The following is a 22,807-nucleotide window of genomic DNA, read 5'->3' as shown; positions in this document are numbered from 1 at the left end:
ATCACAACATATTCAGTACTGAATACTACAATCCAACTACAACCATTGGATGTTTAGAAACATAATTCTGAAAAGTTGTGGGTATTCAGAGCCAGCATTCCATCAGTGGTAGACAAGGCAGGCCAGTCCCAATACAGCAGGAAGAAGAGTGGAAAAGGCACTAGAATGGAGAGGAGTGTTAGGCTACATCACAGGCCAAAGACCAGGAAACAGGTGGGTTGTGTCAGAGGATGAAGAAAAGGGTTTTCCTGTTGGTGGGCAAAGCACACTAGCTAGAGCATCTGGCAGCAGAGAGTGAATGGTGGTCCAAGAAGGTAAACATTCTATGCTAGACAAAGTTTATAGATCTTTGAATCAAAAATTCTAGCATCACTTTATTCCGATGAGATCTATACACTAGATAGGGGCAGGACAATGATCTACTTATGAGAACTAGCCAGGGATTGATATCAAATAACCAAGCAGGACCTAATGAACAAGGAGGAAACCCACAAAGCTTATTCAGTTGTGAGTGTTACAGTGTGAGGGGCTCCCCATCTAGGGTGGGTAGCAGCTTCTGAGCCTAAGAAAGAGCTTAGTGTACCAGTGATGGCTAGGTATTCCTTCTTGGAGAGATCAGAGAGACAGGGAGTCAGATTAAATGGCCAGACAACTCGTTTAATTACTAACTTTCCTGAATTAGACTACTATATTCTTTCAGCAAAAATTTACTAAGCACTTATATCTGATATTCAATATATATTTCAGACTAGAAACAAATACAAACATTGTATTATTTATTGATTTTTATAGTGTACTCTAACAGATCTCTACTTGAACGTATTTCTTACGATCGTGAAATATATATGTATGCGTACATAAATGCACACATTTTCATTTTAATATAATATTGCTCTATAAATTTGTCCAATAATCGTTACCTACCTTCTGGACTGTTGTGCAGTATGAGTTGTACTTATTTTACATTCACATTCACCTGTAATCCCTTCCTTCTTCCTTTCCATCCCCCATCAAGTGTAATGCGATCAATTCCTTAAACCATAGGTGATAGAAATAATGTATAAAGGTATGTAGCCATTTCCCCAAATTTGTAAATTGGGTGCCAGGTTGAAAATAATGTCAGGTATCTGCATTTCTAATTTAATGTTCTCCAAGGTAGTCCTCTGTCAGAGCAAAAGTATCCTGCTCTGACAGTCTGACCCTTACACTCCAATTAAATATAAAAACAGATCTGAATCTTTTTCACCCAGTTGTACTGTCAAGGCTAGTATAACTTGACTGTCATATGGAGCTTTTTAAATCAGCCTGCCAAGAAAATATGATTGTAGTACAGATTTTAGCATTCAGAAATATTCACTCACCTTTCACTTACACAGATTTTAAGGGTCAAAGCTATGCATTTTTATCAGATATTTTATTATCTTTCAACCTTTGCAGAGATCAATGTATTAGAATAGAGGAAGAACTTTTTCTCCTTTACTGCTGAAGTGATTTGGTACAAGGGAAATACTAATGAGGATTTTTTTTTTATTCCTTACTGGAAGTTCCCATTGGACAGAATGAGAAAGTTTTATTAAAAAGATGGATGCAATGTTTAAATTCCATAATACTTCTGGAAACTAATGTCGAAGAAACTGGTCAAAGTATATGAGCATCTAGAAAAGGGATAAAAATGTGGAGTTTTAAATTTTCTTACAGATATGATGCTTCCAATTTGCAGCATGTTTCAGCAAAAACATAAACCATAAGAACCCTGACTTATAAGAGAGAAACTTTTCAAAGTAGGTTTTTTCCTTTTATTTTAAATGTAATATAGGTCTTATTATCATGCCTAATAATGATCAATTTTTAGCATTTTCTGTTCTATAATGGATACAGAAAGCTAATCACTATTTTCCTTATCATTTTCATCCCAGTGGTTATGCTTTTAGAAGGTGGCATGCAGGTCATTCTGGCTTCAACTCCCATGGGTTGATTGAATTGCATTATTTTACATAGTAAACTTCATTTAACAGAGCAAACTATTAAACTGTCTAGGATTTTTTCTTCAAACAAACAAAAATCTTAGGTAAATCCAGGTTTAATACATTTAGGCTATTATCCCCATTTTATCATCAACAACACAGTTGTTAATTCCTTAAATTAAGAAAGTTAATATTTCCTTGTTAGGAGATAGAGGCAAGGGAGGGTGGAACCATTTTAGGGTTCATGAAAGTGAAAGATTGACAGCACTGGCTGAAGTCAGGCAGAAAGTAGACAGCCCTGGGGAAGCATTGATGACAGCCATGCTAATGCACTGCAACGCTGACATGAAACTTCCTCTGGATTCCAGGAAAAAGCCATTTGGGAAGAGCCTGTCAATAATGTAAAACTGGGCCAAATGGTTCTGGTTGTGGACTAGCAAATGTCTGCCCAAGACTAATTAGAGATGACCAAACTCATGTTTCAAATGAAAAATATGAGTATAGCCTTCTTCGAATGAAAGAAAGTTTCCTGCAAATTAGAATGTTATTTTTTAAAAAGTATTGAGTTTAACATCTCAGGTATTTTTCTACAAGTAGATATATTTTTTTTCTTCCTGAATTCTCTGGGCTCTGCTTTAAGTTCAGTTTTGTTTACCAGCAAGATATGAGAACAAGTTTAATGTTGTGAAAGATATTTTACTTAGAGCAATAATATGACAAGCAGAGCTGAATACATAGCAACTTGCATATCACATAGAGCTTTCCAGCCAACACTAGCTTTAAAATCGCCAGTGAACTAAAAAACAAAACAAAATATAAATATTAGACTCGAGGTATAGATGAAAAGCACCCTGTCAAAAACACAATTAAATAAATGATCTCCTTTTGTGCTTAAATAACGGATGAAGCTTATGGTAAGCATAACTGCTGTTTTTGACGCCTTGAATTGCTGCAGCAACTTGACTTTGGGTTGAATTCTCTGGAGTATAATATTGAGCCCATACAAAGTCCTTTTCCCTGAGTAAATTTGTTTTCAGAGGGGGATGAACAACTAAAATTGATCCTATATAATTTCATAAATGACAACAGTGAAAAACAACCTTTCTGAATGAATTTTCTTTCATATACCCACTACACATATATATATGAGAAAGCAAGAAAGAAAAAGAAAAATTGAACACTTGTCCTTCTTCACCGTTAGGTAAACTACTTAAAGTATTAATTTAATATGGGATATATCACACAAAAATTATTATGGATTAAATAGGAGAAGGTAAAAGGTTAATTGTTTTTAACATGGCATTATTAATTTTAAATATTATAAGAAATCTTTCTCATCTAATTAGCAGGTCCTTAGGGGATTTGTTCTAATATATAAATGTAAAATGTATGTAAATGATGCTTCCATGGTACATGAGAGTCCTTGAGAAAGAATTTTCCAAAATTAGTGTTTGTGACTATTCCTCCTTTAACTTTGTTTACATGATTGATTTGAATTCTCCATTTAGATATGTTAAGCAGAGTAAATGTCATCCCATTCTTCTTGGGAATATGGCAACTATCTAATCAGAGGAGTTGAAATAAATGTTTTTAATGTATTAAAATGTGCTGTCATGTGTGACTATTACAGAATTATTAAGTAATGTTACTAACCTCCTAGACATGGCAAGATTTTCCTGCTTCTACTCTTTCCTTATTTGTCCCCTAATCCCCCATCAGTAATCCACAATGCAGCCAACGTGATAAAAAAAAAGGCAGTAAAACCCTCGGTTTTCTCATGCCATTGATTGGAGCCTTGCAATGGTCTTCCACTGCCATGAGAAAAGGTCCAAATTCTTTAAATGCATCAGGAAGCTCTTCAGGATTCTGCTTGCTTCTCTAGCCTCTGTCTCTCCCCATTCTTCCATCTCATACTCTTTTCTCCAATTGCAACTTCCACCAGTACCTCTAAATTATGCTCTCTTTTTTACCCATTATCTCTACCTAGACCAGTCTTTCCTCCCCCACCCCTGATCTCCTCCTTTCTCACACCTCTTTTATTTGTCTGACTCCAATCTTCCCTAAGGTCCAAGCCTGGATATGATTTTCTCTTGGAAGCATTTCCGACTCTCCCCTACCATGGCACCTATCACATTTCATAGCATCATGTATTATGTATCATTATCATCTATTAAATGATAAATACTGTCATGATCTTATGCTACATCTCCAACATTCCTATGACTAACACTAAGTGAGTACCTATTATGCTCAGACTCATTTCTAAGCTCTGAGAAAACAGCAAAGAACCAAGCAAACAAAAGGGAACTTATATTCTATAAGGGAATATTATAGAATATAATGCCTATAATGCCTAAGGGAACTGATATTCTATACACACAACAGGTATTTATTACCAAGAACAGAGCAAAAGAAAACAGAACAGCAGAGAACAAAAGGGAAAGAACAAATGGAGAAGAATGTACAAAGTGAAATAAGAAAGAATCAGGAGACATTCCAGGCAACATGGAAGAGACTCATAGAAATACAGGTTGATCTCTTAAAACACCCCACCCGACAACTAGATAGGTCCTCTTTTATTCAAAACTTTGCCGTTGGCTTGTGATATTTGATGGTAAAGATCATTCCTTTCTTCATTCTACCTGCAGCCAAATACATCCAGATTCTGTCATTCAGCATTCCAGAGATGTTCTGCAGAGCCATCTGCTGTCCACAATGGACAAGGCTTCAGAACCCAAATGATATACGTAAGCCTGAGCAAAACAAGCTGGAAGGTTATTTTATAAGCATTGCTTCTCCAAACTGTATTCACTGGGAAAATCTTCTATAAAACAGTGAATATGTTATGCAAATAAAATTAGACCTTTCAACCTGCTTGGTATGATACATGATCACACACACTTACTGCAGGTGATTCTGCAAGAAATAAAAGTAATTTAATTTTTTATTAGACATTTAGTAGAAAAGGTCAAAAAAGAGATTTAGGATCCCTGGCATCCCCTTATACTTTAAAAATTAAAAGACCTTATTTACACCACTTATTACCCCATGATTCAAATCTTTAAGCTACAACAAAATTAAAGTGAAAACAAAAAAATCAATCAAACCAGACTGTATATAATTTTTCATTAAGAAATTATGACAGATGCATAGCAAATTATAAAATCCTGTGCGTATGAACTCTGTTCTCTCTGAAGAGATGTCCTGCCCAAACTCCTACTTTCCTTTTAAATTCTACCTAAAACTTTCCTCTGTTATGTCACCTTTCTGCTTCTCCCCATGGTCAACCCAAACAGCTGACCCTCCTTTTTTGCTGTCAAATGAATCTACTACAGACTTCTGTCATAGCCCTTACCCTCTGTGCTGCCATTATTTGTTGATATCGATGTCTCTCCTACTGTAAAATGATTTCCCTGAGGACAAGGAGGATGCCTTTGTGACTCAAGTACCTGGCATGTGAGATATCTTTAAAACAAAGCAAAACAAAAACAAAAACAAAACAAAAGACAAAAAAAAGAATATGGAAATGAATGAATGAGTAAATAAAAGCCACCAATGACCTGCAGTGCCTTTCTGGGTGAGGCTCTCTATAAACTGAAAATTCAGATTGGGAAATTTTCCCTTCATCTTTTCCTTATCATTAACCAAGTTCATAATGATGACTAAGAAGGAATTAAAAAGTGAAATTTGAATTCCACTTACACAGTATGGTTCTCAGACTGTGCTTTTCATTTTACATCATTTGCCTAATTCATCTCATCCAGTCATCCCCTCAGCAAATAATCATTAAATTCTATTATAATCATAGCACCATGCTAAATACCGTAGATTACAAAGAAGAATAAAAAACCCTCCAAGATTTTTATAACTTTTCTGAGAAAATAGTGCATCTAATTTTAAAGAGCCAGATAATAGCACATAGAAGGTATATAACATAGACAGTAGATGTTACAGGCAGGCATAGGAGAAGCAATTCACCTTTGTCATGAGCAAAACAGGAGCTAAAGAAAAAGTTGACAAGACAACATTCCATGTTGGAATCATGGAATGAACAAAGGATTGATTGTGTAGATTTCCTCAACTAAACTGCTGAGAATATTAAAAAAAGGGGGGGGGCTGTGTAAATTGTTCCAAATTATAATCAGTATATTGCAAAGTTAAAACTTATTCAGAATACTAGCATTTTAATAATTCTTTCAGCCAAAGTCTACTTTCTAAGTAGATTTACTTGTACAAACATTTTTTTTTTTTTGGTATTTCCAGCTCCAGGTACTTCTAGACTTTTCTCAAGTTCTTACCCACCTGTGAATGTAAGCACCTTAGCCCCATCCTTTCCATAGAGTAATGCTTCCTCAGTCTTTCGGAAGATTTTGCCCTCTCCTCTGTTCAGTGGTTGGTTCCAAACAGACTGCCTCTAAAGATGTCATCATGTCATCTTGTCTCCCCGCTTTGGCTTACATTCAGAGCAAGCCTTTCTGACAATGGGTAATTTGAGGTCACAGCGCCACTCTGATCTGCTGTATCACAACACTTCATGCGATAGCTGCAAGAGAAGACCTGCTTCTCAGATACGTTCAGTCAGAACACGGTGGGTCTGTCAGGAAGAGTCTGATTTAATGTATAAAGTGCCTATGGGCATAATAATGATGCAGGAAGCAACGGAGCTCAGAAATAACCCTTTTTGTCTCCATTTCCTTAGACAGAAGTGGAAGTTGTTCCTTCTAACTAGAGTATGAGCATATTAACTCTAACTATAGTATTAGCATATTAACAAATCATAGACTATTATACCTTCACAGGAGCTGCAAGATCACACAGTCCAAACCCCTCAATTTACAGAGAATCTGTAACTCGTCCAAGATCACACAAAGAATTAGTGAAAAAAAGACCGATTAGAAGCCATACATTCTGCTCCACTGTCACTTTCTTTCCCTACATTGCACTCTCCTTCCAAAGTAAGCACCCTTTACTTATGAGGATCACCATTGTGTATGCCCTAGAGTCCTATGCACTTTCTCCATCCTTTTTGAATATTTGCTTTTAGATAGGGTTAGCAAATAGTACTGGCATAAAAATAAATATATTTCATTTTATGTAGTCTCTTTACCTAGTGACAGGATATGAATTTTTCCCCAAATAAATAACATTGGATTATGGATGGCATAAGTACTGATTACTGCTTGTCATTAGTATTAATTCTCACAGGGCAACCTGATAAGAAAGCAAAGTATTCACTCTTCTGTTGTATACTACAATTTGAGGCCATTCAGATAAAATGCTTTGTAGACACTTGTGTTATATACATTAGATGAAAAATAATGTAATTCTTCATATTAGCATCTAATGTATTTTTTTAATTTTTTTTTAATGTTTTATTTATTTCTAGGAGAGAGAGAGACAGCGTGAGCAGGGGAGGGTCAGAGAGAGAGGGAGTCACAGACTCTGAAACAGGCTCCAGGCTCTGAGCTGGCAGTCAGCACAGAGCCTGACACGGGGCTCGAACCCACGAACCACGAGATCATGACCTAAGCGAAAGTCAGACGCTTAACCAACTAAGCCACCCAGGCGCCCCCAGCATCTAATGTATTAAATATCTCAATATTAATGGCCCAAAATAATATTTTACTCCCCCTTATGATTTATGTGATATAATTTTTAGGCCTATTACTTCTGTGTTAATATCCATAGATCTTTGCCATAAAACTACAGATGAGAAGCTTAAGAAACTTTGTTAAAATACACTGGGGGAGGGAGCAGAGTGGAAATTCGACTTCTGTACAGCTTGACTGAAAAGAAAAATAAAGAAAGACGGACTGGAAAGAAAATATATAGAGTGGAGTACTACTGCCAAGCAAGAGTCAGAATAGGATTTTTAAGTGTTAGTATCCACTATCCCTTGGGACCTTACCATAGAGTATATTCACAAAACCATAATATATGATAGATTGTTTTGGAAAAACTTACCTATACTCTCAATGGTATTTAAGTTATCTACACTCAGACACAATGGCAATTCTCATTATAAAGTATATGTTTAATTCTAGCACGTTACAGTAACATTGTGTCCTACTTCATCTGCCTTATAGGATGTCATAGAAAATCTAATTTAACAGATGTCCCTCATAACAGTGTTATTCACTTAATGATGTAGCACCTATGTTTTCATCGAAAAAGAGTACTGAGAAATAGGTGGCAATGAATTATTTTCAGGAGCAATTTAGGAGGAAGCAGTGAAAAGGATTCTAATTCCTGAGGCTTTGGATAGCACGATAAGCACTGTTTTATTATGGGAACAAAAAAAATTAGCATTCACTGAGCTGTTTATGCATTTAGACAATGACTAAAAATGTAGTGTAGTTCCAGGTAGATAATGTGAGAAAAGGAGAATGAGAAAGTCATTCCATAGTTAAGAATTTTTTTTAAAGAGTAGAAAACAAAGCTGGCAAGTTAGCTATTCATGTTTATTTGAAATCATTTCTCATCTGGTCCTATTCTTTATGAAAAATATGCTCTAAGTAAATTTCAAAAGTAGATCATCATTTGTTTCATAATCAGAAGAGAGAGGTCGGGTTGAACTTCAAGTAGAGGAGGGGGACAGCAATGCCTACAGGAGCCAGGAGATAATGGAAATTAGGCAAGTGTGTCTGAGAAAGGCTTAGGGAGATGGTGGAGTGGAGTGGCCGTGCTTTGGAGAGCCCACACCCAGTCTGAAGGCATTTAGAGACAACAGGGGGAAAAAAAAATAAAACTTAGCCACAGAAAACCTAACTGCAGACCCATTTCTGCTCAAGTCTAAACAGTTGATTATCTCCAGATTCAGTAAAATCCAAGACCCTGAGACCTCAGTAAATATGTACACAAAGGTCCTTGGCACAGGGAGTGAGAGCCTGGCACAAGAAATAACTATAAGGAAGTCTTTGTCTTATGTAGTGTATAAAAATGGTCTCTGTGTTTCGTGTTTATGGCCTACAACAATGCTATTTACTATAAATTTCTATACCACTTATCGTTCTATAAAAATTGGTTATTGAGAACAAGTCAGTGACTTAATTTTTAAAATACCATGTGAAAAAAATCTGCTTACAGCAAGAGTGTCTCAACCTGACATCTATAAATCACATGATACTGATGCAAAATTGTGTGTGTGTGTATGTGTGTGTGTGTGTGTGTGTTTCTATGTGTGCATTTGTGAAAAGGTTTGTATCTTAACCATTGTGTCAAACTCCACAAGGAGAAGAGAAATACTCAGGAAAAGGCAAGAAATCCGGAAAGTATCATGATCAGGAAGATCCAGGTGTAGGCAGAAATCTGGCTGCCCACATTTAATCATAGATAACCTTCTTTGATGACAGAATTATACTATGAAAGAATAAGATGAATGAGACATGTCTTCAGTCTTGGAAGAGCACTAGTCATGCAATGGCAGGAAGGTAGGCATAGAATAGAACTCATTGGACCAACATAGACAGATTTCCTCAAACTGCACAAGGCAAGTCTGAATTACAAGCACTGGGTCAGAGCTTGTCTACCAACAATTGATGTGTTGCCTCTGACTCCTGAAAGCTCTTGTTTAAGAAGCTCACCCTTGAGCCTGGCATGGTAGGCAGTGGGCCAGTGACTCCAGATGACAGAACTGGGTTGCTGATATGGGCTGCAGTTGCCATGCAGGTCCAAAAAAAAGGACTTTGAAGTACCTAAATCAAAGAGACAAACATGTCCCAAATGCCTATCAAATGTTGGCAGCTAAGAGGTGTTTCATGTGTACTGTCTCATTTAAGCCACTTCATAAATGTTATCTAGAAACCAAAATATAAGAAGGTCTCTCCTTTGTGACTACAGATGAATTCATTCCATTATAGTTCTCACTCTATCTTCACAGAAGGACAGATATTAATCCCCATATTCCAGAAGAGGATAGCGCTTCACACAGCACCAGAGTTGCTGCAGATCAGTAAACCTCAATGAAGGAGGGAAGTAAGCATCCCTCTGTGAGGGTGTGGGGATGTAATTTTTAAAAACTTACACAATATAAAATAGTGGTACACAATAATACCATGATTTGTTGATTTTGGAATACAAACTAGAAAGAGATGTTCAGAGATAGACTCATTTCTCAAGATCAGTATTTCTTAAGAGAAAGAAGAATATCCCCCAAGTGAGGATTTTCTGGGTAACTAGTGTGTCAGAGATCTTTTTGTGATTTGCTATGACTTCTCAGGACACCATACTGAATTAAGGCAGAAGACCTCAGGATGCTGATTCCTCCACCATTGTTCTCCAAACCAGACCACCTTTGCTACAGGTAATCCCACTGACAAGAAATTTTATTTTATTTTACTTTTTATTTTTAACATTTATTTATTTTTGAGAGACACAGATAGAACACAAGTGGGGGAGAGGCAAAGACAGAGGGAGATAGAATCTGAAGCAGGCTCCAAGCTCTCAGCTGTTAGTACAGAGCCTGACATGGGGCTCGAACACGTGAACTGTGAGATCATGACCTGACGCGAAGTCAGATGCTTAACTAACTGAGCCACCCAGATGCCCCACGAAATTTTAATGTAAAATGATCTTTCAATAAACAAATTAATGCCCCTTTATCTGACATCAGTAAGAATTCATATAATGAATTTTCGAAATTACCAGTAGATGTTCATTAAGAGTATTTTAGAGGCACCTGGGTGGCTCAGTCGGTTAAGTGTCCGACTTCAGCTCAGGTCATGATCTCACAGTTCGTGGGCTCGAGCCTGGCATCAGGCTCTGTGCTGACAGCTCAGAGCCTGCAGCCTGCTTCAGATTCTGTGTATCCCTCTCTCTCTGACCCTCCCCTTCTCACACTGTCTCTCTCTCTCTCTCAGAAATAATTAAAACATTTAAAAAAATTTTTTTAAAAGAGTATATTAACCATTAAAAGTAAAAAACAAAAGTGAAAAAAGTTTATGTCCTGGTTCCATGTCTTTCTAATACGTATTTTCATACTCTTACTTTCTTAAACTAAAAGTGAATAACTTATTTTAAATCTTCCTTACTAATCAGGATGATCACTGTGACCATTAATTATTGCCCTAGGATGGGACTCCTCTACTGTCTGTCATCAGGCTATCTGTTTATGTGGACCAGGTACCAACTCATACAGCTTGTCTACTTCCAATTTAATGGTAGCCAAGAAACTGTAGGCAAATAATTAAAACTCATTGTAATTTTTCATTCTATGATCATTAATTCAAATCCCCTCATTTTGCAGATCTGAAATATAAGACTTAGAGTTAAGACCTGCCCGAAGTCACACAATGGATTGTAGAAAAGTTTCATCTCAGTTAGAATGTGCAGCCCATAAAGAAAAATAGTTAAAATTGTCATTGGAAATTCCTTAATCTGTAAGCATAGTACATATGTTTTCTGTAGCATAATTCTTATACTGATTGAAGTTTGGGTACTACAGAGATAGACTAACGAAAATAAGAAAAAGAACATCTGCAGGCTAATCGTTGTCTATTCAAACCGTTTGCCTTTAAGATAACCATCAAATCCAGTGAATGAGAAATGGAGAGAGACTTAAGTGTTCTTGTTTCTCAGAAGTTTTCTATTCAGTTTCAGCCTTTGTAAGCCTTTGTAACTTTATTATATTTCAATTGACTGTCTCCTCCACTGATAATTAGTGGATTAGGTTCTAAAACTCAGATATTAAATATAGTTATAATGCAATTCCTCTCAGGAGGTATGGAGTTTACATGTATACAAGGTTCCTGGTTGCTTCTTCAGCACTTTTTCTACTATAATCCCACGTTAGACACTAAGCTCTGAATATGACTTATAAAGCAGAGAAAAGATTTGCTAACAACCTTTTCAGTAGTGATCCAGATCCAGTTTGCTTATTTCTTGTTTCTCCTTTGTTCCCTAAGTGATTAAGCTTGCTGCATAAGGGAGGTACTAGGAAGTAAGAAGTCTTTTGAGTTACATCCAGTCATTTTGATTAGCATCATTGGTAACTTTTTTTTTCCTCATAAACATATGGTAAAGCAATATGTAATGTTCCAAAGATTATGATTTCACATCTAAAGTACTATTTGTTCATTCCTGAAACCTGAAACAAACATCTGGTGGTTAATGCTTTGAGAAAAAAGTAACTTAGTACATTACCTCTATGATTCAAGATCATAGGCAAAAATAAGTAGCTGGGATTAAGCCACAAATGTTTGTTGGTACATTCAATTTTTAAAAAAGGCAGAGGGGGGAGAACTAAGCTTCTTTGTGTCCTCTAAAGTAGGAAAGGGGAGGGGCGCCTGGGTGGTGTAGTCGGTTAAGCGTCCAACTTTCGCTTAGGTCATGATCTCTCTGTTTGTTGGTTTTAGCCCCGTTTCGGGCTCTGTGCTGACTGCCAGCTCAGAGCCTGGAGCCTGTTTCAGTCTGTGTCTCCCTCTCTCTCTGACCCTCCCCTGCTCACACTGTCTCTCTCTCTCTCTCTCCTAGAAATAAAAAATAAAAAAAATTTAAAGTAGGAAAAGGGATAGAGTCCATGTGGTAGTCTTAAGGACCTCTTCCTTTCAGGTTTATCTTGCACTTAGAGATCAACTATATTCAGTCTGTATGCTGCCAGTAGGAAAAAAAAGATCTGAATACTTCTTTATCTCCATTCTATATATGCTCAGAATTATTGAAGTTTGTGCATACTCTCAGGTTCATGTTACCATGCATTTTTATTAATTAGAATTATATCCCCCACATTAAAACTTCTGTGATGATATTTCATCTTTCATATTTATTCTAGCTCACACTTCCCATTTCAAGATGACAACTGGAATAGAATTTGAAATAAAGATTTACTGTCCATTTTGCAGTGTTGCTCATCTTAGATAAACATTTTTGGTTTTTCATGATGGGGGGGGAGGGTGGGTATCAGTCTGCTCTGGTTGCTGAGACAAAATACCAAGGACTGGGTGGCTCAAACAACAAAAATTTATTTTTCACAGTTTTGGAGGCTGGATATCCAAAATCTAAGTGTCAGCAGGTTTGTTTTCCTGAGGTCTCTCTCCTTGACTTCTAGATGGCCATCTTCTTGCTGTGTCCTCCCATGGCCTTTTCCTGGGCCTGCACACATCTGGCGTCTCGTCATCTTCTTCTAAGGACAGTGGTCATACTGGAGTAGGACCACCCTTATGACCTCATTTAACTTTTACCTCTTAAAAGGCCCTATCACCGAATACATTCACGTTGGGGGCTGGGGCTTCAAAATGTGAATTTTGAGGAAACACAATTCAGTCTATAACAGACAGCAATGCTATTAATCAAACAGTCTATAATATCTTCTCCTTGAGGAAAAAAAACAAACTCATAGGAAAGGGATAAAGTTGTCATATTTTATATGTGATATCAGCTTATGTGAAATATAAATTTGCATATGAATCATTTATAAGTGAATGCACCTAGGGGCACCTGGGCAGCTCAGTCAGTCAGGCATTCGACTTTGGCTCAGATCATGATCTTATAGTTCGTAAGTTCGAGCCCCACTTCGGGCTCTGTGCTGAGAGCTCAGAGCCTGAAGTCGGCATTAGATTCTGTGTCTCCCTCTCTCTCTGACCCTCCCCAGCTAACACTCTGTCTCTTTCTCTTACAAAAATAAATAAGCATCAAAAAAAAAAAAAATAAATAAGTGAATGTACCTAAAATAACCCTTAACTACATTTTTTGGGGGCCTGTCTTAATAGATAACTCACAAAGATTTAGCAAAGGAGCAGGTCCAGCAGACTTCTACGTATTGTTTGCCAGAAAGACAAAGGAAGATTCAGAGTGAGAAATGTCAAATAAGACTGCTGCTCTTGCATCTATTTTGAAGTCAGCTCTACAGATTCAGTCTTTATTCTCTGGAAATGTTGCTTCCATATTCGAAACAAGCCTGAGCCTGACTTAAGTGTCTTTGAGATGCAGAGCCATGAGACCCAAACATGCCATAAAACAAAGGCTGCTGTTAGTGCTGGTGCACAAACACAAGTTGGAGTGTCCTTGTCCCCTCACGAAGTACAGACCACACTAGTGTTTTTTTCACAACTCCTTTATGTGTTGGATCATTTACAGTATTTTCATTTCTGAATTTTTTTTAATGTTCTGTGATAGGGTTGCTTGGTTGACTAAATAAAAATATAGGATAGCCAGTTAACTTTTAATTGCAGATAAACCATGATTTTTTTTTTATTATAAATGTCTCATGCAATGCTTGGACATACACACACAAAAATGTATTCCTTTATGAAGACATATTTAGACTAAAAAAAAAAAAGAAAAATTATTTGTTATTTACCTGAAATTCAGATCTAACTGTGGGTCTTATGTTTTATCTGGCAATTCTACTTTGGGTTTAGAAATGAATCCTCCTCTTGCAACTCGCTTCCCTCACCCATCACCCTCCTCAACTACTATCACCAACTTTGTAAATTTAATTTCCTGGCCTTAATTTGGTACTGCCAGTAAGCGTGAACACCCGAGGCTTCAGGCTTCTGGCTTCCTTCCATTATACTACTATGATATATTGTTGTAGATTCTCACTGTTAAAACACTAAAATTAGTTTGGTCCAACTCCCCCCCCCCCCCAAATGCTGAAGTATTTACATCTTCTTATCGATACCCCATAAGACTACTATGATAACATTAGTAGACATTATGTATTTAATAATCTCGAGAGGAATCTCTAAATCTCTAAACCCTGGGCTCAGTCTACTCATCTGTAAAGTCAGGGGATTGAATTCAAGGTATTATCCCCAAGGTTCCTTCAACATTGGCTTGCTATAGGTCTTTAAAATGAGGATTCCGTTAATGCTTTTATTTGCCTTGTGAAACCTAATTATTCCCCTTTCGGATGAATCTCTTTTCAAGTAAGTGCTTAGGTTACCAAAAAAGTAGTGTTTAGATTACTTACTCGATTAATGGCTTCACGTTTAAAGATGTTAGACCTAACTTCCTCAAGGGCCAAAGAATGCACCCACTATTGGATACCACCCCCACTCACCCTAACATCAGACTCTGAGCGCAGTGGGGAATCAGATGATGTGATCCTGGAATGATGATAATGATGAAACAATTCCGTCGAGATGCATCGTGTTAAAACCCTGTGTTGTCCGCAGAAGCCATCGCCGCTGTCCGGGCACAACTCGTTCTCTTCCGCCATCTAGTGGCGTCAGTGGCGCCCTCTTTCACTCAGCTTGCTGTTCAGCACCGCAAAGATTTCAGATTGTAAATCAAACGGATGAATTGTTTTATTCTTGTCATTACAGTAAAAAGGGATTTATAGGGTGTTTCGAGAGATAAAACGTAATAAATGTTGATAAAAAAATAAGTATAACACATTAGTCGACTTTAATACCTGAACAATATAGATTAAATTCATGCAATTTCATCTCTTTAATATGTTAAAATGTTAACTTGAACACTGAAGAACAAGAATATGAACTAGCCTAAAGTGTTCTAAAGAAAGATTATCTTTCTCAGGTGCTCTTGTATGATTTTAAAGGATTTCTTAATTTAAAATAAGTATAATCATAGATAAAAAGGAAGGAGAAAATTCTGATAAACATTGAATTACAGAGAATGTCTCAGTTCTGTATTTGACTGTTTATCTTCAATTAAGTTAGAATATATTATCATTATTATTTATACATGTAATACAGTGTTTAATGAATGTTGAATGATATTTGGTGTTAACGTTCTATAATCCAGAACTTTCTTCAAATGACATGATAGTGAGTTTAATTGTGTGAATCTAAAGTGAAAATGGATTTCTCTAATGAATGAAGTAAAGTATTTCTGAAGTGTGACTTATTTCCCATTAAAGTTGTTTTTACTGATTAATTATTATAGGGAAAATATTTCTGACATTTAATATTATTCTGGTTCTCTTATTTTTATTTAAAATGCCAATGCTATCATGCAGTATTTAGATCTTTCTAACAAAATCTGTTTAATTGGACTGCCACTTCATTTTTTAATATACTTGTGAGCCAGCTGAGAAATCTCCAATTTGTTTTCCAGGGTGGGAAAATTCCAATAAGGTGGACAGCCCCAGAAGCTATTGCCTATAGGAAATTCTCCTCGGCAAGTGACGCATGGAGTTATGGCATTGTCATGTGGGAGGTCATGTCCTACGGAGAGAGACCTTATTGGGAAATGTCTAATCAAGATGTAAGTGCCCCAATAGTTAAACTGACATTTTTAAAGTATAAACACATTAGCACTGGGAGGAGATATGCTTTTGCCCTCACTCAAATTAGCCTTTATCTTCCTGAGAGCTGTTCAGGGTCTGTGGCTGAGTTTGAGAAGCTAAGTAACCTTTCACTCTGAGCTGTCCTTGGTGTCACAGGGGCCAGCTGATGGGCTTTGTCGTGTGAGTACCTGGTCCAAATCTTACATCTGAGACTTCTACACCCATTGCTTTAATACAGCAGGACTGTGCTAATGCAAAAGTCTTGATCTACAAGTAACAAAAAACAAAGAATAATGTTTACCATTCCTTTTTTCCTTAGGGCAGTGTAATGTACCACTGTAAAGAGCAAATTAATTTAAACTAGATATTCCTTAGAAGAAAAAGAGCAAATATGTTCATGCAAAGTATTGTCAATATGACATTTGATATGGTTCTTTTGAGATATGTAACCCTTTATGCAATTTCTATTGTTTCTATTTGACCTATAAAGATTACCTGAATGATTAATAATATTATATAACAGGAGAGTTAACACATATTTGATCTCTATGACCTCCAAAGAGATAAAAACAGTAGTCAGAGAATGTAAGTACCCTGAAAATGCAAACAAGTGTACTGTCAGAACTAAAAATATATGTTAATTTCACACTTTTCCATCCCAGAATTTGGACTTTGTCCACTCACTTACCTTCCTCAAAGTATCTAATGCTTTCTGAAACAATGCTAATGGAAAATCACCTCTAATATGATCCTGAATGTTCACAGGTTTAAAAAAAAAGAGAGAAAAAGATGGCGTAACTATAGAAAATCTCTAAACACACTCAGAGTAAAACTATTTTCACATCTCTTTGGTTTTTTCTAGTCAATTGCTTGGGCAGTCCCTCCATACGTCACACCTCATTACTCCATCCCAACCTCAAGTTGTCCAAGTATCTAAAGGACTCACCCAGCGTCAAACAAAGTTTTAATGCCAGGAATAGAGAACTCTGGGTTTTGGTTAGCTCCCTAGGGCTATCTCCCTGCGATAGAGTGTTAACTTTTGAAGCTGCCTACTGACTCGGTGGAGAATGCCAGGTCTAGACACCTACATGGCAACAGGTTGTAGGTCATACACACTGTTCCGTCTTTGTCCTCCAGAGCACATCATGAAGAGAGCCCATGTGACTAGATCATGCAGAACGTCTGCCCTTAGGTATAGAGTGTGCTATAACAAGCAACCTCTGCTCCACTCCCCAAACTTAGACTTTGAGATCCAGGCCATTTGCCCAGAGAATAATATTCTTCTGGGAATTTTATCCAAAGGACTTCATTGCTCTTCTCTGCCACCAGGCCCTGTGTGGGGCAACTTGTGACCTCCTCCCCAGTTCTTCTTAAAATTGAATATCAGGGGCACCTGTGGTGGCTCAGTCAGTTAAGTGTCTGACTTCAGTTCAGGCCACGGTCTCATAGTTCGTAAGTTCAAGCCTCACGTTGGGCTCTCTGCTGCCAGCATAAAGCCCACTTTTGATCTTCTGGCCCCATCTCTCTCTGCCCCTCCCCTGCTCATTCTCTCTATCCTTCTCTCTCTCTCTCTCAAAATAAATAAACTTTAAAAAAATTGAATCTCAGAAGCTGAAATTTTCCCCCTTTGATCCCCAAAGGAATTCATTTTTTTAACCTGTTATCCAAGGTAATGGAAGCCCTGGATTCAGTCACCATAGTTCCTGCTCTACTCTAAGCCCAAAATAATGCTTGCCTACTTGTCCTACTTTCTCATGCCCAAAATAGGCCATTCAAACAAATCGCCAGAATAAAAAAATCCTTTTCCCAATGAATTACAGTCTTTACTGCACAGAAGAGCCCTCACTTCAAGTACCCTCTTTCATTAATACCCCACTTAGCTCTTAACCAGTCCCCCTAGCATGCTTCAAACAAAAACTGCTGAACTCATAGGGCTACAAACATTACAAATAATATACTCTCACTGGTAAAAAGTTCTTGAGCATTCACTGCTGACATATGTATATTTGTTTGCACATTATGTACCAGTAATATATTCATTTATTCATTAAAAAATATTTATTGGGTGCCTTTTTTTTGCTCTAGGAACTAGAAATAGAACAGAGAACAAATGTCATTCCTGGAAGGAACCAAAAAGATTATCTAGTCCAACCCAAGTCCAACTTGCTTTTGAATCTGAGGCATACAGAAGCAACATGATTTCCTTAGAATCCTATAGTAAATGATTTAATGGTGATCTTAGAAGACATGCTCATAAACTTCTAGAATAAGCCATGGGCAAGGAAAAGAGAAGAAGAAATAACTGCTTCTTTTCCTGGTGGTTTGGTTTACAGTCCATGGAGCTCCCAATGTAGGACTGGTGATGTCTTGCCTCATGGAGCTTACATTCCAGCAGAAGGGAGATACACTGTGAACAAAGTACATAAGTGAAAGATACACTTTGGGGGAAAAACATGAAAAGAGGATAAAAAATGCTAGAGCACTAATTTTTGAATACATCATATATATTGCCAAATACATTCATAAAAGTCATTTCTATATGGTCATAAAAGTCATAATCAGTCTTTCTTATTAAATATAAGTAATCTTTCTTATATCAGGATAAGACCAACATAAAGAGAAGTTCCATTATTTTTCCTGCCCCCTGGCTTATCATCTTACCTGCTGGAGTGCACTGTGCCACCAATTTAGTAACCATATCTATTATGTAGACCATAATTTAACCATGAAAGTCACTTAATTTTCAAAGTGCCTCAGCCTTAAATACACTAAAAGGACTGGGTTAGATTGTTGTTAATGTCCCTTTTAGCAATAATAAGTTATGATTTTTATACTCTCTGAAGAAATTATCATACTTGTCTCAGCAAAGGAATGATTCAAATTGTTCTTTTCTGAGATTTAGGACATTCCAGAATCTCTTGGAGGTGCCAAGAATGAGATAGAACTTCCACAGAACAGAACAGATACAAATTTGAGATACCACACCACAAAACAGATTTATTTAGGAGAGCAGCCTCTGAGGGGAAAATGTCCAAATAAGTAATTTCTAACATAGACTATCATGTAAATCATTCTTAATTGTTGCCTGGAGAGTTCCACACTGTTGTCAACCCTTCCCTTCCTGGATCTTGTCCAACAGCTTACCCAGCCATTCTGGCCATGCATATTGATGATTTGTGGCCAAGATGACCATTTAGTGAATGATTCTGTCTATTAAACCTCATTTGGCCACAAAGACTATATCTGGAACCAGGAGAAGCTGCTGCAGCCAGTAATAGACTCCTGACATTAAGGCCATTCTCCTTTGTTCATGATTGCCAATGCCACAGCACAAGGCTGAACCTGAATGTTCCCTTCACCCAGAGCTTGGCTGTTTTTTGAGGACCAGGTAGGAACTAAGCTTGCAATTTTCAAAGTCTTTGAGTGGTTACCAAAGAGTATTCAAACAAGAATCTAAAAATAGGAGGAGAATAAGAAATTGTGGGTGGGAGAAGGATTCAAACTCTTGAGGTCCTCAGATCAATACAAGACCAGGGGAAAGTGGTAAGAGCTAAAATCTTTTATGTATCTTGTGACTATTTTTTGCTGCTGCTGTAAAGAGTTGAAATTATGTTTAGCTTAACATATTGGAAGTCAGCATATCTGTGACTGATCCTATAACCAGGATTTCTGTTTGGAAGCAGAAATAGCTTAATCAAAACTTTCCCACCTGCTCCTCTCCAAATACTGGTTGGTTATTTCCTATTTGTTCTGTATTTCTCACTTGTTTGGTCAAAGTATAGTCTTATGTTTGCCAAGGTGCATTTTAAATAAGGAAAGTAATATTTTAGAAAATAAAAATCTAACTATGTTCTGTTTGAATATTTTATATTTTTACTACATTTTGGTTAGTTTAAGCTTTGGGCTTAGTTAAATACAGAATGTTAACATGTTTTATGATTTTAAATGAGTTTAGGATATTTCAGATCTTTTTATAAAATAGTCCCTCTATACTGTAGACCCTGGCATATTTTATTACAATGAACAATTCTGAGTTTGTAGATTCTGTTTTACTGAATAATATGAGTCTCCCAAAGGTCAGTGGTATTGTACATTAGGGAAAGGAAATGAGAAAAAACAGAGTATACAAGATTAGTCCATAAAAGGCCTAACAAACATTACAGCAGGTGCCATCTGCTTAGCTATTCTGCAGTTACTTATTAAGCATGTGCCAGTCACTGGGCCAGGTGTGCATGTGGGATGGGGATGGAGAACTAGAAAACCCAGTCCCTACTCTCAAGGAACCCACTATGTAGATGAGAAAGTGAAGTTCTGACATTTGTAAATATCAGCCCTGTCCCTGAATAGAATATGCATTCCTCAGTAGTCATCATACTGCCTTCTCCTTTTTTGTTAGAAACAACACTGTGAATGGAACATAGTTTAAACACACACACATGCACACACACACGTGCGCGCTCACACACACACACACACCAAAAAAGCATGCATACTCTATTCTTCAGCGTTCTTTTGATTTTAAATGAAAAAACCCCAACCCAAACTAACTTAATTAAAAAAAAAATTTTTTTTTCATTCACAAGACTAAGATTTAGCGATGCTGAATCCTGGGACCATGCAGGATTTTTAGTGCTTCCCTAGGTCAGTGGACCTCATTTTCTCCTACTGCAAAGGTCCTCTTTGTTATATTCTTTACACTCCAGGGCTCAGCATTCCTCAGCAGAACGAAACCTTTTTCCTCTGTGAAAATTCATACAACAATTCCAGAGAAGACTCTGGTTGGCTCTGCAGGGTCCTGCCCAAACCTGGACCAAACCATGCCTGGGAAATTGATGCTGTGAGTGGCCATGCTAGCTTTATATACCAGCCTGTGCCTTTGGAGGTAGGCAGAGCACTGTGATTGGCAATTTCCACATAATCACATGCAGTGAAGGAGGAGGTCCCCAAAGAAAAGCAGTTGTACCTCCAGAGATAGACTGTTTTGTTCTTTTTTGGTATACATAGTTTTCAAGAGCTACTTTGTTTATTACGGTATCAAAGGGCATGGAAACATTAACATTGTGCATCACTATGTTCTAATGAGGGAGCTGGTATATTGCCAAGATCATGAGAGCTTTGGAGCAAGGTTTCTCAACCTCAGAACTGTTAACCAATTGACTGTTGTGCTGAGTAATTCTTTGTTGTAGGGGCTTGATTTGCAGTGTCCTCAGCCTCTACTCACCTCTATTACTCCGGTTTCTAGGTAAGAGAACTAAAGCTTTCTAGAAAGTTTAAATAACTTACCCGAGGTTACTAGCTAGTTATTAGTAGAACTTAAGTTCAAGCCCCTTGCTTCCTCCAAAGTGCATGTGTTTTTTAATGTTTATTCATTTATTTTGAGAGAAAGAGCATGCACACAAGCAGGGAAGGGGCAGAGAGAGAGGGAAAAAGAGAATACCAAGCAGGTTCCATGCTGTCAGTGCAGAGCCCAACACAAGACTGGATCTCACAAACCATGAGATCGTACTAAGCTGAAATAAAGTTGGACACCCAACCGACTGAGCCACCAAGGTGCCCCCAAAGTGTGTGCTTTCACCCTCTAAACTATACTGTGGAAGTCTAATTTTCAAAGTAATCTCTATACCACGCAAGTTCTACATAATGAAACCAAAGCATGTTTAATTACGTGGGCCACTCTGTCATACGAGAAGGGTTTTCATTATTTTCTATTAGCAAAAGAATGCAGATTGATTCGCTGTTTCTTGGAATTATAAATCTTTTCTGTAGTGTTCTGGGTCTTGATATTAAAAATTTATGAAATGTACCATTTTTATAACATTTCTCAAAAATATATACAGCAGTAGCTTAAAATCAAATTCTAATGATGGACAAATTTAGCCTACTACCAGCAATGTGTCACAGGTGTATTGAAGGTGTTCAGCTCCTTACTGTGTTCTAGCTTTTTGTTTTGTTTTTAAGGTACTGCTGGGTCATGTTTTATGTTATTTTCATTCAAGTTGAAAATAATTGTTTATTATACAGTGGGAGTACAATGTAATGCTAGGAGCTATGCAAGTTCCAAAGATGACATCAAGGGCACTGCAGTTCTCCCAACACTTACACTGTGTAGTGTGCTTAACAGAAGAAAATGGAAGGCAAACATGAACAGCAGGAAACACTGAATAACCAAATCCCCACAGAGCTCGTATGTAGGGGAAAGAACTAACACCACAAAAATGAGAGGTGATTTGGCTCAAACTAATGATCTGAACACAAGACCAGAGTCTTGGGTTTGGTTTGGTTTGGTTTATAGTGTTTTCCTTGACATAATGCTGTAAAAAAAAAAAAAAAAAAAAAAAAGTCTCCTTCAAACAACTTGAAATCCAAGTGTCTCCTGGGTATGGTATCACTTAGACATATGCTACTAAGCTAGTTCAGTTTCCCAGAAAGAGAACTAGTATCAGGGATCATGTCATTTGAAGCTTACAAGGAAACATAATGCTGTCTCAGTGTTTCTGTGGGGTTTTATTCCCTTCAGTTTTCAAAGTCTTTATGTAATAATGAGTTTTTCTTTAGATTGCTTTCTGAATCTTACCTAAAGAAACAAAATTGGTGTTTATCTCCAGGGTTTTCTTTTTATAGGTGATGTGGTTGAAAAGAACCTTTTGACCTT

The 22,807-nt window shown here is 37.2% G+C and overlaps 1 protein-coding gene across 1 annotated transcript in view; it reads left to right on the top strand.

Moving 5' to 3' along the window:
* Positions 1-22,807, top strand: part of EPHA6 (EPH receptor A6) — a gene marked incomplete at its 5' end in the record, with an annotated part of 201,122 nt that overhangs the window by 155,116 nt on the left and 23,199 nt on the right. The window contains one exon of the mRNA XM_039221986.1: positions 15,984-16,133. Coding sequence (XP_039077917.1) covers positions 15,984-16,133 — 150 coding nt within the window. The remainder of the gene's footprint in view (positions 1-15,983; positions 16,134-22,807) is intronic.

The sequence above is a fragment of the Hyaena hyaena genome, unplaced genomic scaffold, assembly GCF_003009895.1.
Source record: "Hyaena hyaena isolate Hyena2069 unplaced genomic scaffold, ASM300989v1 scaffold_1040, whole genome shotgun sequence".
Taxonomy (NCBI): Eukaryota; Metazoa; Chordata; class Mammalia; order Carnivora; family Hyaenidae; genus Hyaena; species Hyaena hyaena.
This window is presented reverse-complemented; position numbering and strand designations above follow the sequence as displayed.